Genomic DNA, 23,713 nt, shown 5'->3' with positions numbered 1-23,713 from the left:
ATGCGGCGGCGGGGGGAGTCGGGTGCCTGTGACCTGCCGGGCCCCTGACCTGCCAGGCCCAGTCGCAGCTGCGACCGTGGTAGATATGCCCCTGCCTCACACGCACGCGCGCACACACACACACACACACTACGGATCACACACACACACTACAGATCACACACTACAGATATCACACACACACACGATACCAGCTCATACACACATCTCACACTCTCCTCTCTGGTACAGGGGAGGCTGATATAAACGTGCAGCTCCTCAGCTTCTCCTGACTACAGCAGCTCTGTCCTGCACCACCTCCGCTCTCGCCTTCTGTCCTGGGGCTGCAGAGCAGGAGAAGCTGTCTCACCGTGCTGACTGGAGCTGCTTCCTATCTCTCACATGCCCCGGCTGCCCCCTCCTCCTAGATACACCTCTGACTGTTGCCGTGAGGAGAAATCTCCTGCACTGCAACATGGTGTCGGGTGCCTCGGACCTTCCAGGCCCCTGACCCACCGGGCCCGGTCGCAGTGGCGACCGCTGCAACCGTGGTAATTACGCCCCTGCTTCCTGTGATGGTATTGGGATGTGTATTTAAAGCTGACAGGATTGTTGTGAAGATGAATGGCCAGAGCTGCTAAATTTCATTATTTATTTTTTTATTATAGCCAGTGACATGAAAAAAATAAAATCATAAACCATTGGGCCATATTTATCAATATTGTCTAAATGAAGTGACTTTTTTAAAAACACTTTTCCTTGTGACTGAGTAGCTGTTTCTGCCACATTTATTAAAGTGTTGCACAATGTAAATTTGGCACATCTTAAGATGTTACAATTCTCTCTAAAGCTGTTACTCTATTTTTATACCACCCATTAATAAGCTTATAACTTTTTTGTGATTTTTATGGTCTCAAGTTATAAATGTGGCTAATAGCTCATTTGCATAGCTTACTATACCTATTTTTTAAAAGATGTGAGAACGGCATAAAACTAGCAAAAGGTACAAATTTTTTTTTAAACAAAGATGCGTACCGAAACTTACCACTTTTTGATATCTGAAGACTTCTACAAAATCCTTGTTATTAATCCTCTTTAGATAATACAAACTTACTAGACTGTCATAAAGTGTATCAGATTTATCATAGTTACTTTTGCTGTTTTTTAAGCATGAGACATCTATGGACTGACTAGTCTAAATTTATAGCACTTTGTGCCAGGAATGTGCACCAACATTTTGGTGTATTTCTGACACACTGTGCTGCACATTTGGTCGTGACTTTTTTCTCTGAGGCATGCCACCTTTTTAGACAACCATAGAAAGTGTTTGGCACATGATACATTTGGAGTTTTAGGGTATGTGCACACGTTGCGGTTTTTACTGCAGATCCACAGCGTTTTTGACGCTGCGGATCCGCAGCAGTTTTCCATGCAGTGTACAGTACCATGTAAACCTATGGAAAATAAGTACCGCTGTGCACATGCTGCGGAAAAAAACACGCGGAAACGCAGCGGTTTATTTTCTGCAGCATGTCAATTCTTTGTGCGGATTCTGCAGCGGTTTACACCTGCTCCCTATTAGAAAACCGCAGGTGTAAAACCGCAGTAGAATCCGCACAAAATCCGCGGAAAATCCACAGGACAACCGCGATAAATCCGCAGGAAAAGCGCAGTGTTTTTGCCCTGCGGATTTATCAAAATCAGTGCGGAAAAATCCGCACACCAGTCCGCAGCGTGTGCACATAGCCTAAAGAGAAAGGTGGAAAGCTGGAAACTTTTAAAAGGGCTTCCATGGACAGCTTTTGCTTAATCCACTCCATATAGCAGGGGAACCCTGGCTTCAATCTTTAGTGCTCATACAGGGACCTGCATATAGGCATGGCCCCTTTGGTTGAGTCCTTGGAATGGCTGCTGGGTGGTAGAGTGGGCTGTGTCATGGCTCAGTTGTGGGACCCAATCCAGTGACCTTTTGATGTGTGGTCTGTTTCCTTCTTTGTTGGGCCACAAACCAATTTGTCTCTGTCCAAATGCTGATGGGTATTTTGTCCTTTCTTTCCTTTTCTTGGTTTGCTTCACTTCAGGTGTGTTCCATTTTCTCTTTTGGTTCTGTCCTATCACATTTTGGGATGGGCTTTCTATATCACTTCTCACTGACTTTCTTTGCTGGCTATACTTCTAAGGCTGCCGTCACACATTCAGCATTTGGTCAGTATTTTACATCAGTATTTGTAAGCCAAAACCAGGAGTGGAACAATTAGAGGAAAAGTATAATAGAAACATATGCACCACTTCTGCATTTATCACCCACTCCTGGTTTTGGCTTACAAATACTGATGTAAAATACTGACCAAATACTGATCGTGTGACGGCAGCCTAAGTGGATTAGTGCTAAATAGTCTCTATCACCGCAGTGAAGGGATTTTGCCCCACTAGGCAAAAACTGTTTGTATATCTGCTGTGTGTTTGTCTTTCTTCCCAGCACCTTTTCTTTCTCTTCGTTAGGTTGGTGGGAGATTATTCTTGTTTCATTTATTATTCCCCTTATTTTTCCCTTTTTGTACGTGCTTTAAGTTTCCGCACTCTGGGTCCTCGTATCCCTCTGCACACTTTCGCTTTCCTGGTTAGCTGTGCACAGGGGCCTCCCCTCTGGTCCCTCAATAGGTACAAGAAACCCCTCAACTGCCTTGTAGGGAGTCAGGTCTGAGGTGGTGGTGTTGGTTCTGTGGCTAGGGATTTTGGTCCAGTAGGGTGTGGGTGCAGCTTCTCTGTGTTGAAGACTTTATTATTCCTGTTATGTGGCAGAGGCTAGTCAGAAATCTGAAACAGTACCAAGAGGTCAGGATCAGTAACAAATCTTTAAGGCAATAGGAAAGTCTAAAGACAAGAAATGGTCAAGGATGGACATATTACACTAAATCAGCTGTGCAAAAAGTGAATCAGAGTCAGTAACACCTATTACTGGCAACTGGGATCAGGGAGCTATGGGGTTAAATAGACAAGAATGTTGAAGAATTAACCCTTAAGCTCCTTGCCTGGACAGTACCATACCGTACTGCTCTAGTGTCGTGCCACTTCTCCTGTAGTGAAGCTGCTGTGCAATCTAGCAACATAAGCAGATATGGAAGGATCGAGGACACATATAGATATTATGGGGGAATGTATTGACGGCCAAGAGTTTGACTTAATAAATCGTGACCATTACATTTACCATTTGTAGGGGTTTCAGCTCTCTGGTAGCCTCCTTGGATACCTACAGGCACAGTATTTTTGTATCAAAACAAAATAGAGTTTATTATCCTTCATAAACTTTACAGTTCTAAACTGAGAAAAACTTTTTTTCAGCGCAAATGAACAACCAATCCATCATTTATTCAGTACGAAGAGATAACAAAGCAGTTCTCTCTCTGGGTAAGGTAAAGTAAATTACACGGACTCACTAACCTGATATTACAGGAACCTCTCAGGCTGCAGTCCAGACTATCCACCAGCTCTTAGCACACCGCTCCTAACTGAGCTAGGCCAGATGTATTTTATTAGGTTAGTAACACCCAGGTAGGAGTATAGGAGCAATCTTTCCCACACAGACTCTTTTGGTCGCTCCTAAATCCCTGATCCAAAATAAAAAAACCATCTTAGTATCACATATCTGCTATCTAGAACCTTACCTCCTGCCCTATTACACATTCAATAAGCTATTTTTATACCATTTGCTAGATTTCAGTGGCACACAGCTACCTGCAAAGAGAGAAATCTTTAGAATAAACATAAATTAGATTTGTTCATGCTCTTATAGTGTTTTTACATTTTTGTTTCTTTGTCTGTTTGATGACCTGAAGACCGTACGTAGCATGAAAGAAAAATGGAAGCCTGACTTGCTCATAAATCAATGTATCTATCGGAATACACTAGATTCTCTTACTAAATAGATAACAAATCTGTTGCATCTGACATGGTTCACCTAAACCGGAAGCTTGGAGAGCTCATTTTTATAACTGTGTTATGTGGCTTTAGAGCCAGGGTGGAGATTGGATCTTGTCTTGCAATCCAAAATGTTAAATGATACTGATGTTAATAGCTATAAAGAGGAGACAGGTTGCATGCTGCCTTGTATGTCTTATTCGTTAAAATGAATCTGCTGGGTGTTCGGTAGCCAGTAAAGAGAATGGCAGCAATGAGGTTTTGTAGAATAATGAAGAAATGCCCAAAAAGTAGGGATTTTTCAGGACCAGAAATATATAGAGTACGTCTTATATACTGTATATTTGGCTTTCAGTAAGGCTATGTGTACACTTCCAGAGATTGCAGCAGAAACATACTGATGTGTTGCCACATATTTGCATGCATTTTTTTATACATTTTTTTTTATGCTTCTGTTCCCATACATTAAAACTGGTGAAAACTGCTGCAAAAATGCTGAAAGAACTGACAAGCTTCATAAGTGAAACTTTTCCAATTTGCAAGGAAAAAGTAAGCAGCGTGAGACTTCAGAAATCTTATTCATTTTGCAGGGATAGTAAAATGGGAAAATGGAAAAAAAAAAACACGACGCAGTCTTAGATTTCAAATGATATGGAATTTCTGTTCTAGAAAAAAAGTAGAAAATAATCATTGACATAGACGTTTTCTTTATAAGGGTCCGATAATATATTCATAGCTTAGAAGAACATACGGCTGCTATCAGCAAACATTTACAGTAGTGGTCCAAAGATTTTTACAAGGTCCAGTGATAGATCCATTTAAAGATTGACATGAATGCCGTCCTCTGCTTCTAACAATTCCCCTGATTTATATAGCATCTGGTTATTCTTGAATGTTTCTCCATGCCATTTTCCTGGCAGCATGTTGTCCTCCGTCGTCCTATTACCCAATTCTCCATAGTTGCTTGTTGGCGTCCTCCATAACAGTCTTCCATTGGTAGCTCCTGGGAAATAGCAGCCTGTGCAGCGCGTTACCTGCGCCGTCATGTTACAGATTATGCACTTGTATTGATATACATCTCAGTGTCTGTCTACCATAGACAATTGTGATCCCTGTGCCAGTAACTATCTTTTCATTTTCTTGTCAGCTGAGATGGATTTGACATTTTTGAGTGCAAATAGCCATGTCCCGATGTGTTTTCTTTCCTAGGATTGAAAAATCTGTGCTCGGTAAATATAGGATGAGACGTCCATTTTTAAAAGCCTGTACTGATTGCTTCCGACATGTTCTCTAGACATTGACCCACATTTATCAAAAGTGGCATCATTTTAGCCAATATCTACCGTAAGTTACAGCTTGACTATTTTATTGACATGTTGTGACAGATTTATGACTTTATGTTGCCTTCTTGATAAATCTGTCACAATATAAATCACTGCCATTAAATTCCACACAGACTTAATTCCTGACACTTTTTTGACACCTTGGCCCATATGGAGTAGAGATGAGATTTTTTTTTTTTACACCATTTGTGACCTTTTTTGTATTTTATAGACGTGATTAAATCCAGTTCAGCAGTAAACCGTTGTTCCTCTCTTAAAAATTGAATTTGCAAATGGCGTGAAAATCTGGTGCAAATGGTTAATATGCCAAATACTTGTCCCAAAAAAAGATGCAATTATACTGACAAGTGTGGGCCTTTGTCATTTCAAGTGATATTTTATTGCCAGAATTGATCATTACATTGACAATTGTTATATCGTTCCATCTCATTTATTATATTGCTTTTTTTCAGCTCTATATCAATTTACAGCCCAAAGGAGAACCCAAATACGTTTGATGCTGCCGCCTTTTTCCAATGTGTCGGCAATTTCCTGGGAATATTTGCTGGATCATTTGCTATGGGCTCAGGATATGCTGTCATCACCGCTTTAATATCCTTTGTTAATGGATCAAGGTACTCAATGTTGGTATGTTTTTGACTTGCATTTTTGGTGGTCCTTGTGATCGGCAGTTGTAGCCTTATTGATTTGAAGCGTTTATCCAGTTGATCATTTGAAAAAAGCCCAGCTGTCAAAAATATTAAAAGTAAGAGTGCTCACCTAGTCTCTCATTAGCGCTGACCCTCCAGCTACACTTTCAGTCCTTGTTTATGCGTAGACGACACCTGACTGCTCCAGCCAGTCAGTGGCCATGATGGTCACATGCCACACTACTGGCATCACTCAGCAATGAGAGCCATGATACCAGGGCTACAGCATGTGACCACTCCATCCACAGATTGGCTGCTAAGGCCACGTGTCTTTAGCATATACAGTATACAAGGACTGAGGGCGTCAATGAACTGGTCAGCGCTGGCTTGTCGGGTGAGAGAATAGGTCAGTACTGTCACTTAAAATGGAACCATTCAGCAGGATTATGCACACTGTCAGGTTGACGGTGTTATACTGAATAAAATGATACCTTGGTTGATGAAATCCATCTTGTTGTTGTATCTTAATCTTTATTTTCAGTTTTGTGTTAATGAGATTCTTGTGCCCTAAGGTGAGGCTGGTATATGTGGTGCTCTGATTGTATATTCATAATGCAGACTGCTGGTAGGTCACTGCTCCCTCACTGACCTGCCCCCTAGTTTGCATAATGAATATACTAATGTACGTATTTGAAAAAAAAGCATGCCACTTAATCAAAATGGTGGCGCCTGCGTACTTTCTCTTAGGCTAGGGTCACATTGCGTTAGGGCAATCCGTTTAGCGCTAGCGGATTGCGCTAACGCAATGTTTTTAAGGGGCCGCATTTCGGAGTCGCGTGAACGTCCCCGCTCTCGCAGATCCCCGATCTGCGAGAGTGGGGAACGGACCTCGGGCGCGCCGCGGACGCTGCAAGCAGCGTCCGAGGCGCGCTGCAAAAGACCGGCACATCGCTAGCGCGTGCCGAAAAGGACACGCGCTAGCAATGCGCTGGTTACATTGCGGGCTATGGGAGCGCTAACGGGCGCGTTGAATGGCGTTAATTTCACCGTGCAACGCTGTCCGTTAGCGCTCACACTAAAACGCAATGTGACCCTAGCCTTATCGGTTAGTGCCTATTATCTTCCTGTGCTTCAAAGGAAAAAAAAATCACTGTCAATATGGCGCCACCAGCCCCGCCTTAGGGCGTGAGAATCTCATTAACACAAAACTGAAAATAAAGATTAAAAAAACAACCACAAGTCGGATTTCATCAACCAAGGTATCATCCTATTCAGTATAGCGGCGCTGACTTGACACTGTGTGTAGGTTACTATGCTCAACCCTTCTGACAGGTTCCCTTTAATCATTTTACATCAATTGTAGCTCTTTATCAGTGCTTTCTTTCTTTATTTTTCAAACTGGATAATCCCATTATGTTCATGCTGCTATGCTCAGAAGTCACATCGTAACTTGGTGTCACCAGAATAAAATATTTGTCATTCTGGTACCACTATAAAAGTTCTGGCATAGTTAGGTTAAAATTAAAAAAAAGTTTCCATCTAGTTCAACATTTCTGAGATTATCTTCATCCAAAGACAAAGCAAACACTGGCCAACATCTTTCTTCAAGAAAAAAAAATACTGGTTGCCAGTGGGCAACTGCTGGCGTAGCCCCAATATGTGATATTGTCACATTGTTCCTAATTTGCTTCTGGCAGTCAGACAATCAACATTCTGCATCGGTGACCGCAACACTTTTTTTTAAGTCAATCAACACGTTCAACCTTTCTGAGCAAGTTTTCTTATTAACAGATTTCTGCTTATACCGGGTAAACTGGTGATAGATTTCTTTAAGGGGCTTAGACAAGCCAACTGCACTTTCATGCACACAGAAATTTGTTAATACTATTGATCAGTGCTTATAAAGTATTTTTGTTCTCGATAGCACTTGTCTTGTTCACACAGGACAATGTACTACCAAGAACAAAGATTTTTTACCCATTTGTGACAGAGGTAATTTTGTACTTCATGACCAGGCCAATTTTTACAATTCTGAACACTATCATTTTTGATGTTATAGCTCTGGACGCTTCAACACATCCCACTGATTCTGAGAGTGTTTTTGTGTGACATATTGTAGTTCATGTTAGTTGTAAAATTTCTTCAATATGACTTGCGTTTTGCATATTTATGAAAAAACGGAAATTTGGCAAAAAATTAGAAAATTTTGCAATTTTCAAACTTTTTATTTTTGTACCCTTAAATCAGTTAAATCAGATAAATAACATTTGTCACAAGTCTACTTTACATCAGCATGATTTTTTAAGCATAAAAAAATAGGATGTTATAAGGGTTCAAAGTTGACCAGCGATTTCTCACTTTTCCAACAAAATTTACAAAACCATTTTTTGTAGGGACCACCTCACACTTGAAGTGAGTTTGGGGGCTCAATATGACAGAAAATAACCCAAAGTGACACCATTCTAAAAACTGCACCCCTCAAGGTGCTCAAAACCACATTCAAGAAGTTTATTAACCCTTCAGGTGCTTCACAAGAACTAAAGCAATATGGAAGGAAAAATTGAACTTTTTACTTTTTTCACAAATAAAATTTAATTTAGACCCAAACTTTTTTATTTTCACAAGAGTAACAAAAGAAAATGGACTACAAAATTTGTTGTGCAATTTCTCCTGAGTACACGGATACCTTGTATGTGGGGGAAAGCCACTGTTAGGGCACATGGCAGGGCTCAGAATGGAGGGTGCACCGTTTGACTTCTTTAACCCAAAATTGGCTGTAATCAATGGCGAGCGCCATGTCGCGTTTGGAGAGCCCTGGTGTACCTAAACAGTGGAACCCCCCCATTCTAACTCCAATCCTAACAGAGCCCTTCCCCTGACCCTAATCCTAACCCCAACTCCAGCACCACCCTAACCCCAGCACTCCTACCATATCCCCAACACCACCGTATCCCAAACACAACTGTAATCTCCACACCACAACTGTAACCCCAACACAACCCTAACCCTAGCTCTAACCCAACCTTAGCCCCAGTCCTAACCCTAGCCCCAGTCCTAACCCTAGCCCCAACCTTAACCCTAATTTAAACATTTAATTAAATTCATTTTTTGAATTATATTATTTTTACCTAACTAAGGGGGTGATAAAGGGGGTTTGATTTACTATTTTTTTTTTATTTTTATCACTGTGATAGGGTCTATCACAGTGATCAAAATGAACCAATAAGAAAAATCTATTGTTGCCCGTGCTGGCCGGCAGATCTCGGCGGACGCACTGGAAGAAAAGGTCGGGGGACAGAGCCAGAGGGTCCAGGAACACTGGAGGTACTGGGGGGGGGGTTGGCTCAGGGGACCCCATTCCTCCTCTAGTATGGTAGATCATATCAGAGGAGAGAGAAATAAATGGGAAATCAGATTTTTTGGGGGCGGTCGCCATTATTCGGTGAATAACTGATATCGCCACACTGGGGACAGTAAAAACCAGCCTGGGGTAACCAAGACCACGGAGATTTTCTAATGCTGGGGGGCACTATACCCTTATTTCTCAGTGCCGTTACAAAGCGACGCTGAGGAATAAGTACCCTTAACTGTCACCATTGAATAGCGTATCGACGGTTTTTAAGGGATTAAGCATAATTATATGCAACCAACCAGTGTTTTGCTTGTTTGTATAAAAGCTTGATTAACAAAAAACGAGGGTTCTTAGTAATGCATGTTCAAGACAACCATTCATTGTAAAAGCTCTGCAACAACTCTGGTACACAGAGATAGTATGAGTGGATGATTGCCAAACACAAAGCAGCGCATACTATAAATTATTATGGAAGAAAACCAATGAAGTAAAAGTGCAGGACAAGAAAATGCAAAAAATAACAAAATCAATTTCATTAAATTACATTAAAAAGATGTATGCACATAAAGCACAAAGAAAAATTGATGGGCGAGCCGACAGAAATACCCCAGCAGTACAGAATACATTGTACAATCAACATGAAATGTAGATCAAAGTACATTATAGAGAGCACCTAAAATATGGAGTATTACAATCACAGCTCAGCAGCTGACTAGGCAATGTGAGACACTGCCAGGCTGTGAGTGTCTGGGAAGGAGGGGTGAAAACGCAAGCCCCAGAGAAGACTTTGAAGAATCACACAGTTGAACTACAAGCAGAGATTTCACATACTGTGGTCCAAAACCAACTAATGTGAATATCTCTGTAATAGAGTGACGTAGTGCAAAACGTAAAAAAGCAGCAAAGTACGTAGTATTTAACTCATTTTTTTAGCCAGTGACAGGTCCACTTTAACCCCTTAGTGACAGAGCCAATTTGGTACTTAATGACCGAGCCAATTTTTGCAATTCTGACAACTGTCACTTTATGAGGTTATAACTCTGGAACGCTTCAACGGATCCCGCTGATTCTGAGATTGTTTTTTCGTGACATATTGTACTTCATGTTAGTGGTAACATTTCTTCGATATTACTTGCGATTATTTATGAAAAAAACGGAAATATGGCGAAAATTTTTAAAATTTTGCAATTTTCAAACTTTGTATTTTTATGCCCTTAAATCAGAGAGATATGTCACGAAAAATAGTTAATAAATAACATTTCCCACATGTCTACTTTACATCAGCACAATTTTGGAAACAAAATTTTTTTTGTTAGGGAGTTATAAGGGTTAAAAGTTGACCAGCAATTTCTCATTTTTACAACACCATTTTTTTTTAGGGACCACATCACATTTGAAGTCATTTTGAGGGGTCTATATGATAGAAAATAATGAAGTGTGACACCATTCTAAAAACTACACCCCTCAAGGTTCTCAAAACCACATTCAAGAAGTTTATTAACCCTTTACGTGCTTCACAGGAACTGAAACAATGTGGAAGGAAAAAATGAACATTTAACTTTTTTTTGCAAACATCTTAATTCAGAACCATTTTTTTTATTTTCACAAGTGTAAAAACAGAAATGTAACCATAAATTTTGTTATGCAATTTCTCCTGAATAAGCCAATACCCCATATGTGGGGGTAAACCACTGTTAGGGCGCACCGCAGAACTTAGAAGTGAAGGAGCGCCGTTTGACTTTTTCAATGCAGAATTGGCTGGAATTGAGATCGGACGCCATGTCACGTTTAGAGAGCCCCTGATGTGCCTAAACAGTGGAAACCCCCCACAAGTGACACCATTTTGGAAACTAGACCCCTTAAGGAACTTATCTAGATGTGTGGCGAGCACTTTGAACCCCCAAGTGCTTCACAGAAGTTTATAACGTAGAGCCGTGAAAATAAAAAAATCGCTTTTGTTTACACAAATATGATGTTTTTGCCCACAAATTCTTATTTTCACAAGGGTAACAGGAGAAATTAGACCACAAAAGTTGTTGTGCGATTTCTCCTGAATACGTCGATACCCCATATGTGAGGGTAAACCACTGTTTGGGCGCACCGCAGAGCTTGGAAGTGAAGGAGCGCCGTTTTACTTTTTCAATGTAGAATTGGCTGGAATTGAGATTGGACGCCATGTCGCGTTTGGAGAGCCCCTGATGTGCCTAAACAGTGGAAACCCCCCACAAGTGACACCATTTTGGAAACTAGACCCCTTAAGGAACTTATCTAGATGTGTGGCGAGCACTTTGAACCCCCATGTGCTTCACAGAAGTTTATAACGTAGAGCCGTGAAAAAAAAAAATCAAATTTTTTCTACAAAAATGATCTTTTTGCCCACAAATTTTTATTTTCACAAGGGTAACAGGAGAAATTAGACCACAAAAGTTGTTGTGCAATTTCTCCTGAGTACGCTGATACCCAATATGTGGGGGTAAACCACTGTTAGGGCGCACCGCAGAGCTTGGAAGAGAAGGAGTGCCGTTTTACTTTTTCAATGTAGAATTGGCTGGAATTGAGATCGGACGCCATGTCGCGTTTGGAGAGCCCCTGATGTGCCTAAACAGTAGAAATCCCCCACAAGTGACCCCATTTTGGAAACTAGACCCCCCATGGAACTTATCTAGATGTGTCGTGAGAACCTTGAATGCCCAAGTGCTTCACAGAAGTTTATAATGCAGAGCCGTGAAAATAAAAAATATTTTTTTTTCCACAAAAAAGATATTGTAGCCCCCAAGTTTTTATTTTTACAAGGGTAACAAGAGAAATTGGACCCCAAAAGTTGTTGTCCAATTTGTCTTGAGTATGCTGGTACCCCATATGTGGGGGTAAACCACTGTTTGGGCGCACGGCAGAGCTCGGAAGGAAGGAGCGCCGTTTTGGAATGCAGACTTTGATAGAATGGTCTGCGGGTATTATGTTGCATTTGCAGAGCCCCTGATGTACCTAACCAGTAGAAACCCTCCACAAGTGACCCCATTTTGGAAACTAGACCCCCCAAGGAACTTATCTAGATGTGTGGTGAGAACTTTGAATGCCCAAGTGCTTCACAGAAGTTTAGAATGCAGAGTCGTGAAAATAAAAAAATATTTTTTTTTTCACAAAAAAGATTTTGTAGCCCCCAAGTTTTTATTTTCACAAGGGTAACAGGAGAAATTGGACTGCAATAGTTGTTGTCCAATTTATCCCGAGTACGCTGATGTGCCATATGTGGGGGTAAACCACTGTTTGGGCGCACGGCAGAGCTCGGAAGGGAAGGAGCGCCTTTTTGGAATGCAGACTTTGATAGAATGGTCTGTGGGCATTATGTTGCGATTGCAGAGCCCCTGATATACCTAAACTGTAGTAACCCCCCACAAGTGACCCCATTTTGGAAACTAGACCCCCCAAGGAACTTATCTAGATGTGTGGTGAGAACTTTGAATGCCCAAGTGCTTCACAGAAGTTTAGAATGCAGAGTCGTGAAAATAAAAAATATTTTTTTTTTTCACAAAAAAGATTTTGTAGCCCCCAAGTTTTTATTTTCACAAGGGTAACAAGAGAAATTGGACCCCAGAAGTTGTTGTCCAATTTATCCCGAGTACGCTGATGCCCCTTATGTGGGGGTAACCCACTGTTTGGGCGCACGGCAGAGCTCAGAAGGGAGGGAGCACCATTTGACTTTTTGAGCGCAAAATTGGCTGTCGTGTTTGGAGACCCCCTGATGTACCTAAACAGTGGAAACCCCCCAATTCTAGCTCCAACCCCTAACCCTAATCCCAACCTGATCCATAATCCTAATCACTAACCCTAACCATAATCACAACCCTTACCCCAAAACAACCCTAATGTCAACCCTAACCATAACCCTAATCAAAACCCTAAATCCAACACACCCCTAATCCTAATCTCAACCCTAACCTCAAACCTAACCCTAATCCCAATACACCCCTAATCACAACCCTAACCTTAACCCTAATCCCAAACCTAACCCTAATCCCAAGCGTAACCCTAATGCCAACCCTAACCCTAATACCAACCCTAATCCAATCCCTAAACCTAATCCCAGCTCTAACCCTAACTTTAGCCCCAACCCTAGCCCTAACTTTAGCCCCAACCCTAACCCTAGCCCTAAGGCTACTTTCACACTTGCGTTGTTTGGCATTCCGTCGCAATCCGTCATTTTGGACAAGAAACGGATCCTGCAAATGTGCCCGCAGGATGCGTTTTTTGCCCATAGTATTGCCGACGGATCGTGACGGATGGCCACACGTCGCGTCCGTCGTGCACTGGATCAGTTGTGTTTTGGCGGAGCGTCGGCACAAAAAAACGTTCAATGAAACGTTTTTTTGTACGTCGCATCCGCCATTTCTGACCGCGCATGCGTGGCCGTAACTCCGCCCCCTCCTCCCCAGGACATAGATTGGGCAGCGGATGCGTTGAAAAACTACAGCTGCTGCCCACATTGTGCACAATTTTCACAACGTGCGTCGGTATGTCGGGCCGACGCATTGCGACGGCCCCGTACCGACGTAAGTGTGAAAGAAGCCTAACCCTAAATTTAGCCCCAACACTAACCCTAAATTTAGCCCCAACCCTAACCCTAAATTTAGCCCCAACCCTACCCCTAACCTAACCCTACCCCTAACCTAACCCTACCCCTAACCTAACCCTAGCTGTAACCCTACCCCTAACCGTAACCTAACCCTACCCCTAACCTAACCCTAGCCGTAACCCTACCCCTAACCTAACCCTAGCCCTACCCCTAACCCTAACCCTACCCCTAACCCTAACCCTACCCCTAACCTAACCCTAGCCCTAACCCTAACCCTAACCTAACCCTACCCCTAACCTAACCCTAGCCGTAACCCTACCCTAACCCTACCCCTAACCCTACCCCTAACCCTAACCCTACCCCTAACCTAACCCTAGCCCTAACCCTAACCCTACCCTAACCCTACCCCTAACCCTACCCCTAACCCTACCCCTAACCCTAACCCTAATTTTAGCCCTAACCGCTGTTCTCCTGCCGGCCGGCAGATGGAGACAGATGGCGGGCGCACTGGGCATGCGTCCGCCATGTTCTTCTGCCGGCGGCCAGGAGGAGCAGCAAGAGGATCCAGGGACCTAGGTGAGTATGCTAGGGTCCCCGAATCCCCCTATTTCTCTGTCCTCTGATGTGCGATCACATCAGAGGACAGAGAATTACACTTTACTTTTTTTTTTTTTTTGCGGTCGCCGGTAAACAGTTAATTACCGGCGATCGCAAAACAGGGGTCGCTAAAACCGACCCCCGATCATGCTCTTTGGGGTCTCGGCTACCCCAGGCAGCCGAGACCCCAAAGATTCTCCCGATGCCGGCCGGCGGGCGCACTGCGCATGCGCCCGCCATTTTGAAGATGGCGGCGCCCACCGGGAGACACGAGGAGCATCGGGGGAGCTAGGTGAGTATTGGGGGGCCACCTGGGACCCCTTTTCTCTGTCCTCCGATGTGCGATCACATCGGAGGACAGAGAAATTAAAAAGAGATCGCTTTTTTTTTTTTTTTTTTTTGCGATCGCCGGTAAACGGTTAATTACCGGCGATCGCAAATGCGGGGAGGGTTAAAAACCCCCCGAATGATGTTCTCTGGGGTCTTGGCTACCCTCGGCAGCCGAGACCCCGGAGAAAATCGGCCTGTGGGGGGCGCTATACACTTTTTCCACAGCGCCGTTAATTAACGGCGCTGTGGTTTAAGTACCCTTAGCGGCCGCTGTTAAAAGGCGTATCGGCGGTCGCTAAGGGGTTAATCATGTGTTTGATATGGTTGGCCCTTCGTATTGTAAATAAAGCTGTGGTACTCTGTATTTTTGGCCCACTCTATAGTGATGTCCAGCTAGTGTCTACTAAGAGATCTATCACTTTATTGTATTGTTTACAAGATTCAGATGAGACCGTGTAGGGAAAACATGTTTAATTGTTTATGTAGCCCACTATTTTAAATAATAATAAAAGTTAAGTTTTAGAGCTTGTTTTAGTAAGCGGTTTTGTTTTGTTTTTTTTCCCAATTGATCTGAATCTAAATACTTACAGCTCTGGCAAAAATTAAGAGACCACTGCAAAATGTTCAGTTTGTCTGATTTTTCTCTTTATAGGTATATTTTTGAGTAAAATGTTTGTTAAATGTTTAATTTCTTCTATAAACTACTGACAACATGTCTCCGAATTTCCAAGCAATAAAGTTTATTTTTTTCTTCTGAAAAGGAGAAGTGATCAAAATAAAAAAAACAAACAAAAACAAAGCAGTGCTTTCAGACCTCAAATAATGCAAAGAAAACAAGATCATAATAACTTAGAAACAGCAATACTAACGTTTTAACTCAGGAAGAGTTCATAAATCAATATTTTGTGGAATAACCATGATTTTTATTCACAGCTTACATGCGTCTTGGCATGATTTCTACCAGTTTTTCACACTGCTCATGGCGCAAAAATGTAAGCAGTTCTTCCTTGTTTGATGGCTTCTGACTATTCATCATCCTCTTGATTATATTTCAGAGGTTTTCAATGGGGTTCAGGTCTGGAGATTGGACTGCCCATGACAGGGTTTTGATGCGGTGGTTTCTTAATTTTTGCCAGAGCTGGATATATCCCTCCCAAGCCTACAATGTGGTCCCTTTAATTTGTATTTCTAATATTATTTAGCAGTGATGCTTTCCATTTATTTATTTATTGCTAAATCTACATTTCCTGTTTATTATACCATGTATTCTTCTCTACGAGATGTTCCTGTTGGATCACACATCAACTTTTCCTTGTGTCATAAGTGCATACGTCCTTTTAACCCCTTCATGACCAATGAAGTAAACCTACATGATAGGTTTTGTCTCTCCCTTTGATGTGAGCTCCAACATTTGATCAGCTTTCATGTGCCCCTAACAGCCACGGGTGGAATTGCGATCCACCCACGGCTGTTAAAATGCTGCTGTCAATCAGTGAAGCGCGTCATAAGACCTGCCCATCGGCGCTTCTGTCATGTGATGGAGAACCTGATGAGTTGGCCTGACAGCAAGGGGTCTGCAGGAGACCCCCGTATTTGTCATTGCAGATCTCCTATGAACACTGGCCAGATGATGATTTCTGCTACACATAGCATGGCTGAAGCCCTGCTATGTGTAGCACAAGCAATCAAATGATCACAGCTTCAGTTGTGCTACGGAGACTATTGAAGTAAGTAAAAAGTTTAAAAAAAAATGTAAAAAAATATATAAAAGTTCACATCACCCCCCTTTTGCCCCACTCAAAATAAAACTTTAAAAAAATACGCTAATTTTGGTATCACTGGATTCAGAAACACCCGATCTATCAGAATATACATAAAGTACGGTAAATGAATCTGATCGGTAAACTGTGCAACCATAAAAAAATTTGAAACTCGCAAAAAAATCAATAAAAGGAGACATCGTATCTACCCCAGATTGGTATCAGTAAAAACGTCAGCTTAGCACACAAAAAATTAAACCCTCACCCAGCCAAATATCATGAAAAATGAAGACACTGCAGGTCTCGGAAAATAGCACAATTTTTTTTTTCTTACAAAGTTTGGATTTTGTTTTTACCACTTAAATAAAAATGAAGCAATATATTGCTTGGTTTGGTGTCTGCGTACTTATACTGACCTAAATATATATAATTTGGCCTGCACTCTAAATTTAGATCGGGGTGCTGGTGAGACAGACCGTAGGTATAGTATCAGTATTATTGAAATCCACCGCACTCCCTGTGTGGAATATCTTAGAAACAAAAGGATTTTTTGAAACTTGCTAATTTATTCAAGTGAAAAACAGAAATCAATCAAATGTGACAGATCAAATCGTAGGTACAAGCGACTCAATCTGATGTGACGTTTCGACCCTCCCGGGTCTTACTCTAAAGTCGCACTTCCCTCAGGACGCAGGAGTGCTATTCCCCATCCACTAAGGGTATTAAGCCTACATGTCCACCAGCAAGACGCAGATGCGCCGCTGTTACCCCTCTACAAGGCTTTATCCAGAACTGGCAAATCCATTAAACCACATACAACTTACCAGCAATTTAAGGCTGATACGCTGGCACCTGCAAAAAAGGTTGTCTCCAGTGACATTCCAACTCTCTATATAAATCGCATATGCAAACAGCAGCAAGACGCTGATGCACCACTGCTATTCCTGAACAAGGTCACACTAAGAGAAAAATCAACTATTAGGCCATACTTGGTATCAAAGGGACTGTACCTGCCCCCTGACACTACAGGGACAACATCCTCTTTACCATAAGAGCCACTCATAAATCCTGGATTAAGTGCGACTTTAGAGTAAGGGTACCGTCACACTATACGATTTACCTACGATCACGACCAGCGATACGACCTGGCCGTGATCGTAGGTAAATCGTAGTGTGGTCGCTGGAGAGCTGTCACACAGACAGCTCTCCAGCGACCAACGATGCCGAGGTCCCCGGGTAACCAGGGTAAACATCGAGTTACTAAGCGCAGGACCGCGCTTAGTAACCCGATGTTTACCCTGGTTACAAGCGTAAAACTAAAAAAAAACAAACAGCACATACTTACATTCTGGTGTCCGTCAGGTCCCTTGCCGTCTGCTTCCCGCACTCACTGACTGCCGGCCGTAAAGTGAAAGTGAAAGCACAGCCGCTGTGCTCTGCTTTCACTTTACGGCCGGCAGTCACAGTGCGGGAAGCAGACGGCAAGGGACCTGACGGACACCAGAATGTAAGTATGTGCTGTTTGTTTGTTTTTTAGTTTTACGCTTGTAACCAGGGTAAACATCGGGTTACTAAGCGCGGCCCTGCGCTTAGTAACCCGATGTTTGAAACAAAGTTCCAAACGATCTGCTACGACGTACGATTCTCAGCAGGATCCCTGATCGCTGCTGCGTGTCAGACACAGCGATATCGTAACGATATCGCTGGAACGTCACGAATCGTACCGTCGTAGCGATCGAAATGGCAGTGTGTGACGGTACCCTAAGACCCGGGAGTGTCGAAACGTCACATCAGATTGAGTCGCTTGTACCTACTATTTGATCTGTCACATTTGATTGATTTCTGTTTTTCACTTGAATAAATTAGCAAGTTTCAAAAAATCCTTTTGTTTCTAAGATATTCCACACAGGGAGTGCGGTGGATTTCAATAATACTTATACTGACCTAGACAATCATATTGCCAAGTCAGTTTTAGCATTTCGTGAAGATGGTAGATAAAATAAAAAAATTGGAATTGCACTTTAAAATTAATGGGGTCGTTCAAAAGTACAAAACAAGCCCTCACATGGCCATATTGACTTAATAATAAAAATGTTATTGCTCTGGGAAGGAGAGGAGCAATAAAACAAAAATGGAAAATTGCAAGGTCATGAAAGGGTTAACGTTATTTCATTAGATGGAGTTCTTATTCTTTGCATCTACTCTTGCTTTTTTCTTCATTGTTTTTTTTTTTGTAGTTGTGCATAAAGACACCTTACTCAGCAAAGTGTCTCTTCCATAGATTTTATATAGATTTTATATACGGTATTATGGTTAATGGAAGACATGATCTCAAATTGTATGAACACAAATGGGTTGTTTGTAGTACAGATAGTTAGACTGAGCCATCAGTACAAAATGTAGCAGCAGGGCGATACTTCATAATAAGCTTTGGGCAAAAATATATATGGTAAAAAGCACTTATGTGTTCACAATCTGCCACAAGATCTTTTATAGGAAAAAAAATGGCTTGAGGTTAAAGACGAAAAACAAGGCATTGAGAGAACAGTTGAACTGTTTCAGCAAAAACCATAGACCCCGATTCAACATTTGAATTTTTGTAATACTTTTTCTAACTTGTCTTTCTATTTTCAGTGGTGGCAAATTCTTCTAAATGAAATACAATGTCTGTTGGAAATTAAACCTGTCAGCAGTTTTTTTCTACCCCAAACTAATGGCATTTAAGCCAACACTGTTGTGAATTCCGCTCTTGGGCTCCCTCCGGTGGTTGTAAGTGACACTTTTGTGAGTTCTGCTCTTGGGCTCCCTCTTGTGGTTTCGAGTGGTATGGCTGCTCCTTGGAGTTGGCTGTCAGCAGCTGCCTCCACTGATTGTCTCTTCTGCTCGGCTATTTAGGCCTGGCTCTTTCCTTCAGCCAGTGCCACTTGTGAATGGTTCCTGGTTGGATTCACATCTCTTTGGATTTCCCTGTTATCCTGACCAGTTCAGCAAAGCTAAGTTTTTGCTTGCTCTTTTCTGTCCATAGATTGTGGACTTATCCGTTCTGTGCTTTCTATGTTTGTCCAGCTTATCAGTATGAATTAATTATGTCTTGCTGGAAGCTCTGGGAAGCAGATTTACCCTCCACACCTTTAGTCAGGTGTGGAGATTTTTTGTAAACTCTGCATGGATTTTTTGTAGTGTTTTATACTGCCCGCACAGTATTCCATCCTGTCCTATCTATTTAGCTAGACTGGCCTCCTGTGCTCATCCTGGTTTCATTCTGTGTATGTCTTTTCCCTCTCCACTCACAGTCATTATTTGTGGGGGGCTAATCTATCCCTTGGGGATTTTCTCTGAGGCAAGATAGCTCTCCTGCTTCTATCTTTAGGGGTAGTTAGATTTTAGGCTGTGACGAGGTGCCTAGGGAGAGTTAGGAGCATCCCACGGCTACTTGTAGTGTTGTGTTGAGCTTAGGGACTGCGGTCAGTACAGTTACCACATCCTTCAGAGCTCGTTCCATGTTGCTCCTGGACCACCGTATCATAACACAACTCGTCATTAAAGGTTTTGGCCATTAGTAGGACAACCCCTTCTCATTTCTCATGTTTGGCCCCATTAAAATCAAAACACTTACACTGACCCTCCCCGATGCCGGCATTGTTCCAGTGGTGTTGGCACTCACATTCCTGGGGCTCACGTGAGGCTGTTATATCGCGTGAACCCCATGCCCAAACAGTGCTGGCGTCACTGTCCCCACTTTCGTACATATTGAACATCAACAGGAAGTCAGGGCTGCGGCACTTTGTTTGATGTCCGAAGTTGAAGACAGTGATGCCAGCACTGATTGAGCATAGGGCTCATGTGAGGTTGCTAATTTACCCTGGGAACACCACTGAAATGGCGCCGACACCAGGGTGAGTATAAGTGTTCTTAGTTTAACTAGGCCAGACATGAGAAATTAAAATAGGTTGTTCAAGAAGTGGACAACCACTTTTAGAAGATAAATTCATACATTTGTTGTAGGAAAGCATTTTCATGCCTTGCATACTTTTTTGACCAATGAAACACAAGTGTAGCATGGCTGACACTGTACTTATAGCTTACCTGCCTCTCTTCCTCTCTGTCTACTGCAAGCCTCCAATCATTGATTGACAGGTCACTTTTGACTGAGTAACCTGCCTCACGTGCCTGAGACCTCATGCCACCATCATAATTCCTTAGGGTGGCACATGCAGAGTAGGGTCCTGATGGTGTTACAAAACCAAAGTATCGATCTGTGTATCCACTGCCACAACGAATGACGGCACCTGCACAAGAACTTGGGAATTTCCGTTTCCACAATAAAGGTATGACTTCATTCCCCTTTAGGGTACGTTCACACCACCATAAGTTTGGTCCAACTTCTAACCGAAAAAAAAAAAAACAGATTGTACTCAGCCCAATGATACTCAATGGTGCAGTGCAGATGAATGAATTTTTTAAATCAGATGAGACTCGGCCATTCAAGTCTATGGGTACAAAACAATCGGTTGCCACAGTATAGTTTTTGATATTTACGGATTCATTGCAATTTGGTAACATATGAAACTATAAATGGTCCAGTAAAAAAATGGATTGCATACGATTGTCAAGTGACAACAAAATGGTTCCACTTTTCTGGATGAAACTCTGGTGATTTTTTTTATACGCTCTTATGAACCTATCCTTACAGCAATTTTGCTTCAATGCCTTTCACTTGGGGTAGAACATAATGCTAACAAGTTCTCTTAGAAGTTGCTACAGTTTACTTTATTGCTTTTTTTGCTCCCTTTTAGAGTAAAATGTTGCACAATCTTATAGCCTTTGAAATATTACATGTTAGTCTTCTACTGCGCCAAAAATTTAGACATTAGATTTTGACCTCCACTAGGATACTGGAGAACCACAGCACAAAAATGTTGTGACATTTCATAAAATAAAAAAAAAAAATTAGCAAAAAACTTCTGAATATGGAAAACCACATTGTCATTGTCATTGTCTAGCAAAGCTACAAAATGATGAGGACTGAAAAAACTAGCTCAAAAATGCCTAAAAATCCAAACGTTTAATCCAGAAAGTTGGTAGCAAAAAGAGTAATGATTTGGGGCCATCATCATTTTTTGTGCTACAGATGATCTCGCTACACGGTGAATTTTCTTGGTATCATTTATAGCTGTCATATTCATGGCTGAGGGAATAAGGTCACCATCATTACAAACTACGTTGTCAGCAAAATTAGAAGGTCATTTGTAAAGTAATGTTAAACGCGATGTTAATTGATTTTATATGTACTGTTATAATCGTGTTAGGTATGTATATTTTATAGCAAGGAATATCATTTCTCACAGCACTGCTAAAATTTGTAGCTGATGCTAAGTTCCACTTCAATATCAAACCCTCCATTTATCAGTTTTTAACTTCATTTTTATATGTTGCGGACATGAAGCATATATGGCTATTTTCTTTAAGGGGTACAAACACCCTAACAACCTTTTTTTTTTATTATTATTTTGTGTTTACAGATTCTATTAAAGTCAATGTTTCTTTAGTTATTGGGTTTTCCACTTTAAGAAATGTCTACCCCAAATATTTTTGAATACATAACTCTTCCACTCTGCTACAATCGCAGTATTTTGAGCTGCAGCCAGTCACTGAGCTCAGCGGGTTGCCTGAGATAGACCGTGATTGTTTGCAGCAGTTATGCCAGCTGACGACATGACATCACCCATTCACCCAAAATACTGAGACCCAGAATAAGGGCAGAGAGGGTACCTGCTCTGTTAATTGTGTAAACGCTTTTGGACTCACTTTTTTCTTAAAATAGAAAATCCACTTTAATAAATCTATACTAAAGTCACAAGTGATCTCTTGCCGCTTCCATAGATTTTTCAGCTAATGCTGCTAGACTCTAATTGCTTGCAAATTATTTTCAGTCAATGTTATTGTTCACATTGTATGATTTTTACATAATTAATTTGCATTTTATTGCATGAAATAAGTACTTGATCACCTACCAACCAGCAAGAATTCTGGCTCACAGACATGTTAGTTTTTCTTTAAAAAGCCCTCCTACGCTGCACTCATTACCTGTATTAATTGCACCTGTTTAAAATTGTTACCTGTATAAAAGACACCTGTCCACACACTCAATCAATCACACTCCAACAGACTCAAAACTCTCCACCTTGGCCAAAGCCAAAGAGCTGTCTAAAAAAACCAGGGACAAAATTATAGATCTTGACAGGGCTGGGAATGGGCTACAGGACAATAGGCAAGCAGCTTGGTGAGAAGGCCATAACTGTTGGCACAATTATTAGAAAATGGTAGAAACACAAGATGACTCTCAATCTTCCTCTGTCTGGGGCTCCATGCAACATCTGCCTCCTGGGGTAAGAATGATTCTGAGAAAGGTCAGGAATCAGTCAGAACTACACTGGATGATATGATCAATTACCTGAAGAGAGATGGGACCACAGTCTCAAGCATTACCGTTAGTAACACACTACACCGTCATGGATTAAAATCCTGCTGGGCACTTTAGGTCCCCCTGGTCACGCCTGCACGTGTCAAGGCCCATTTGAAGTTCGCCAATGACCATCTGGATGATGCAGAGGAGACATGGGAGGTCATGTGTTCAGATGAAACCAAAATAGAACTTTTTGGTATCAACTCCACGCGCAGTGATATGAGGAAGAAGGGTGAGTACAACCCCAAGAACACCATCACAATCGTGAAGCATGGAGGGGGACACATCATACTTTGGGGGTGCTTTTCTGCCAACGGTACAGTGCAACTAGACCTTATTGAAGGGAGGATGAATGGGGTTATGTATCACGAGATTGTGTCCAACATTCTCCTTCCCTCAGAACACTGAAATGTGACCCAAAACACACAGCCAAAGAAACTAAGGTGTGCCTCTGTAAGAAGCATTTCAAGGTCTTCGGGTGGCCTAGTCAGTCTCCAGACCTGGTTCTAAAAGAATATCTTTGGATGGGGCTGAAACTCAATGTTGCCCAGCGACCCACAGCCCCAAAACTTGAAAAATCTGGAGATTTCTATGGAGGAGTGGGCCAAAATCCCTGCTGCCATGTGTGCAAACTTAGTCAGAAACTACAGGAAACATCTGATCTCTGTAATTGCAAACAAAGGTTTCTGTACAAAATATTAAGTTCTGTTTTTCTATTGTATCAAATACAAATTTAATACAATAAAATGCAAATTTTTTATGTAAA

General features: G+C 41.9%; 1 protein-coding gene across 1 annotated transcript in view; it reads left to right on the top strand.

Moving 5' to 3' along the window:
- SLC9A9 (solute carrier family 9 member A9) overlaps positions 1-23,713 on the top strand; it is a 1,444,260-nt gene that overhangs the window by 380,240 nt on the left and 1,040,307 nt on the right. The window contains exon 7 of the mRNA XM_069768082.1: positions 5,693-5,831. Coding sequence (XP_069624183.1) covers positions 5,693-5,831 — 139 coding nt within the window. The remainder of the gene's footprint in view (positions 1-5,692; positions 5,832-23,713) is intronic.

Source organism: Ranitomeya imitator, chromosome 5 (genome assembly GCF_032444005.1).
Source record: "Ranitomeya imitator isolate aRanImi1 chromosome 5, aRanImi1.pri, whole genome shotgun sequence".
Lineage (NCBI taxonomy): Eukaryota > Metazoa > Chordata > Amphibia > Anura > Dendrobatidae > Ranitomeya > Ranitomeya imitator.
The sequence above is the reverse complement of the archived record's forward strand: the minus strand, read 5'-3'. Positions and strand labels throughout refer to the sequence as shown.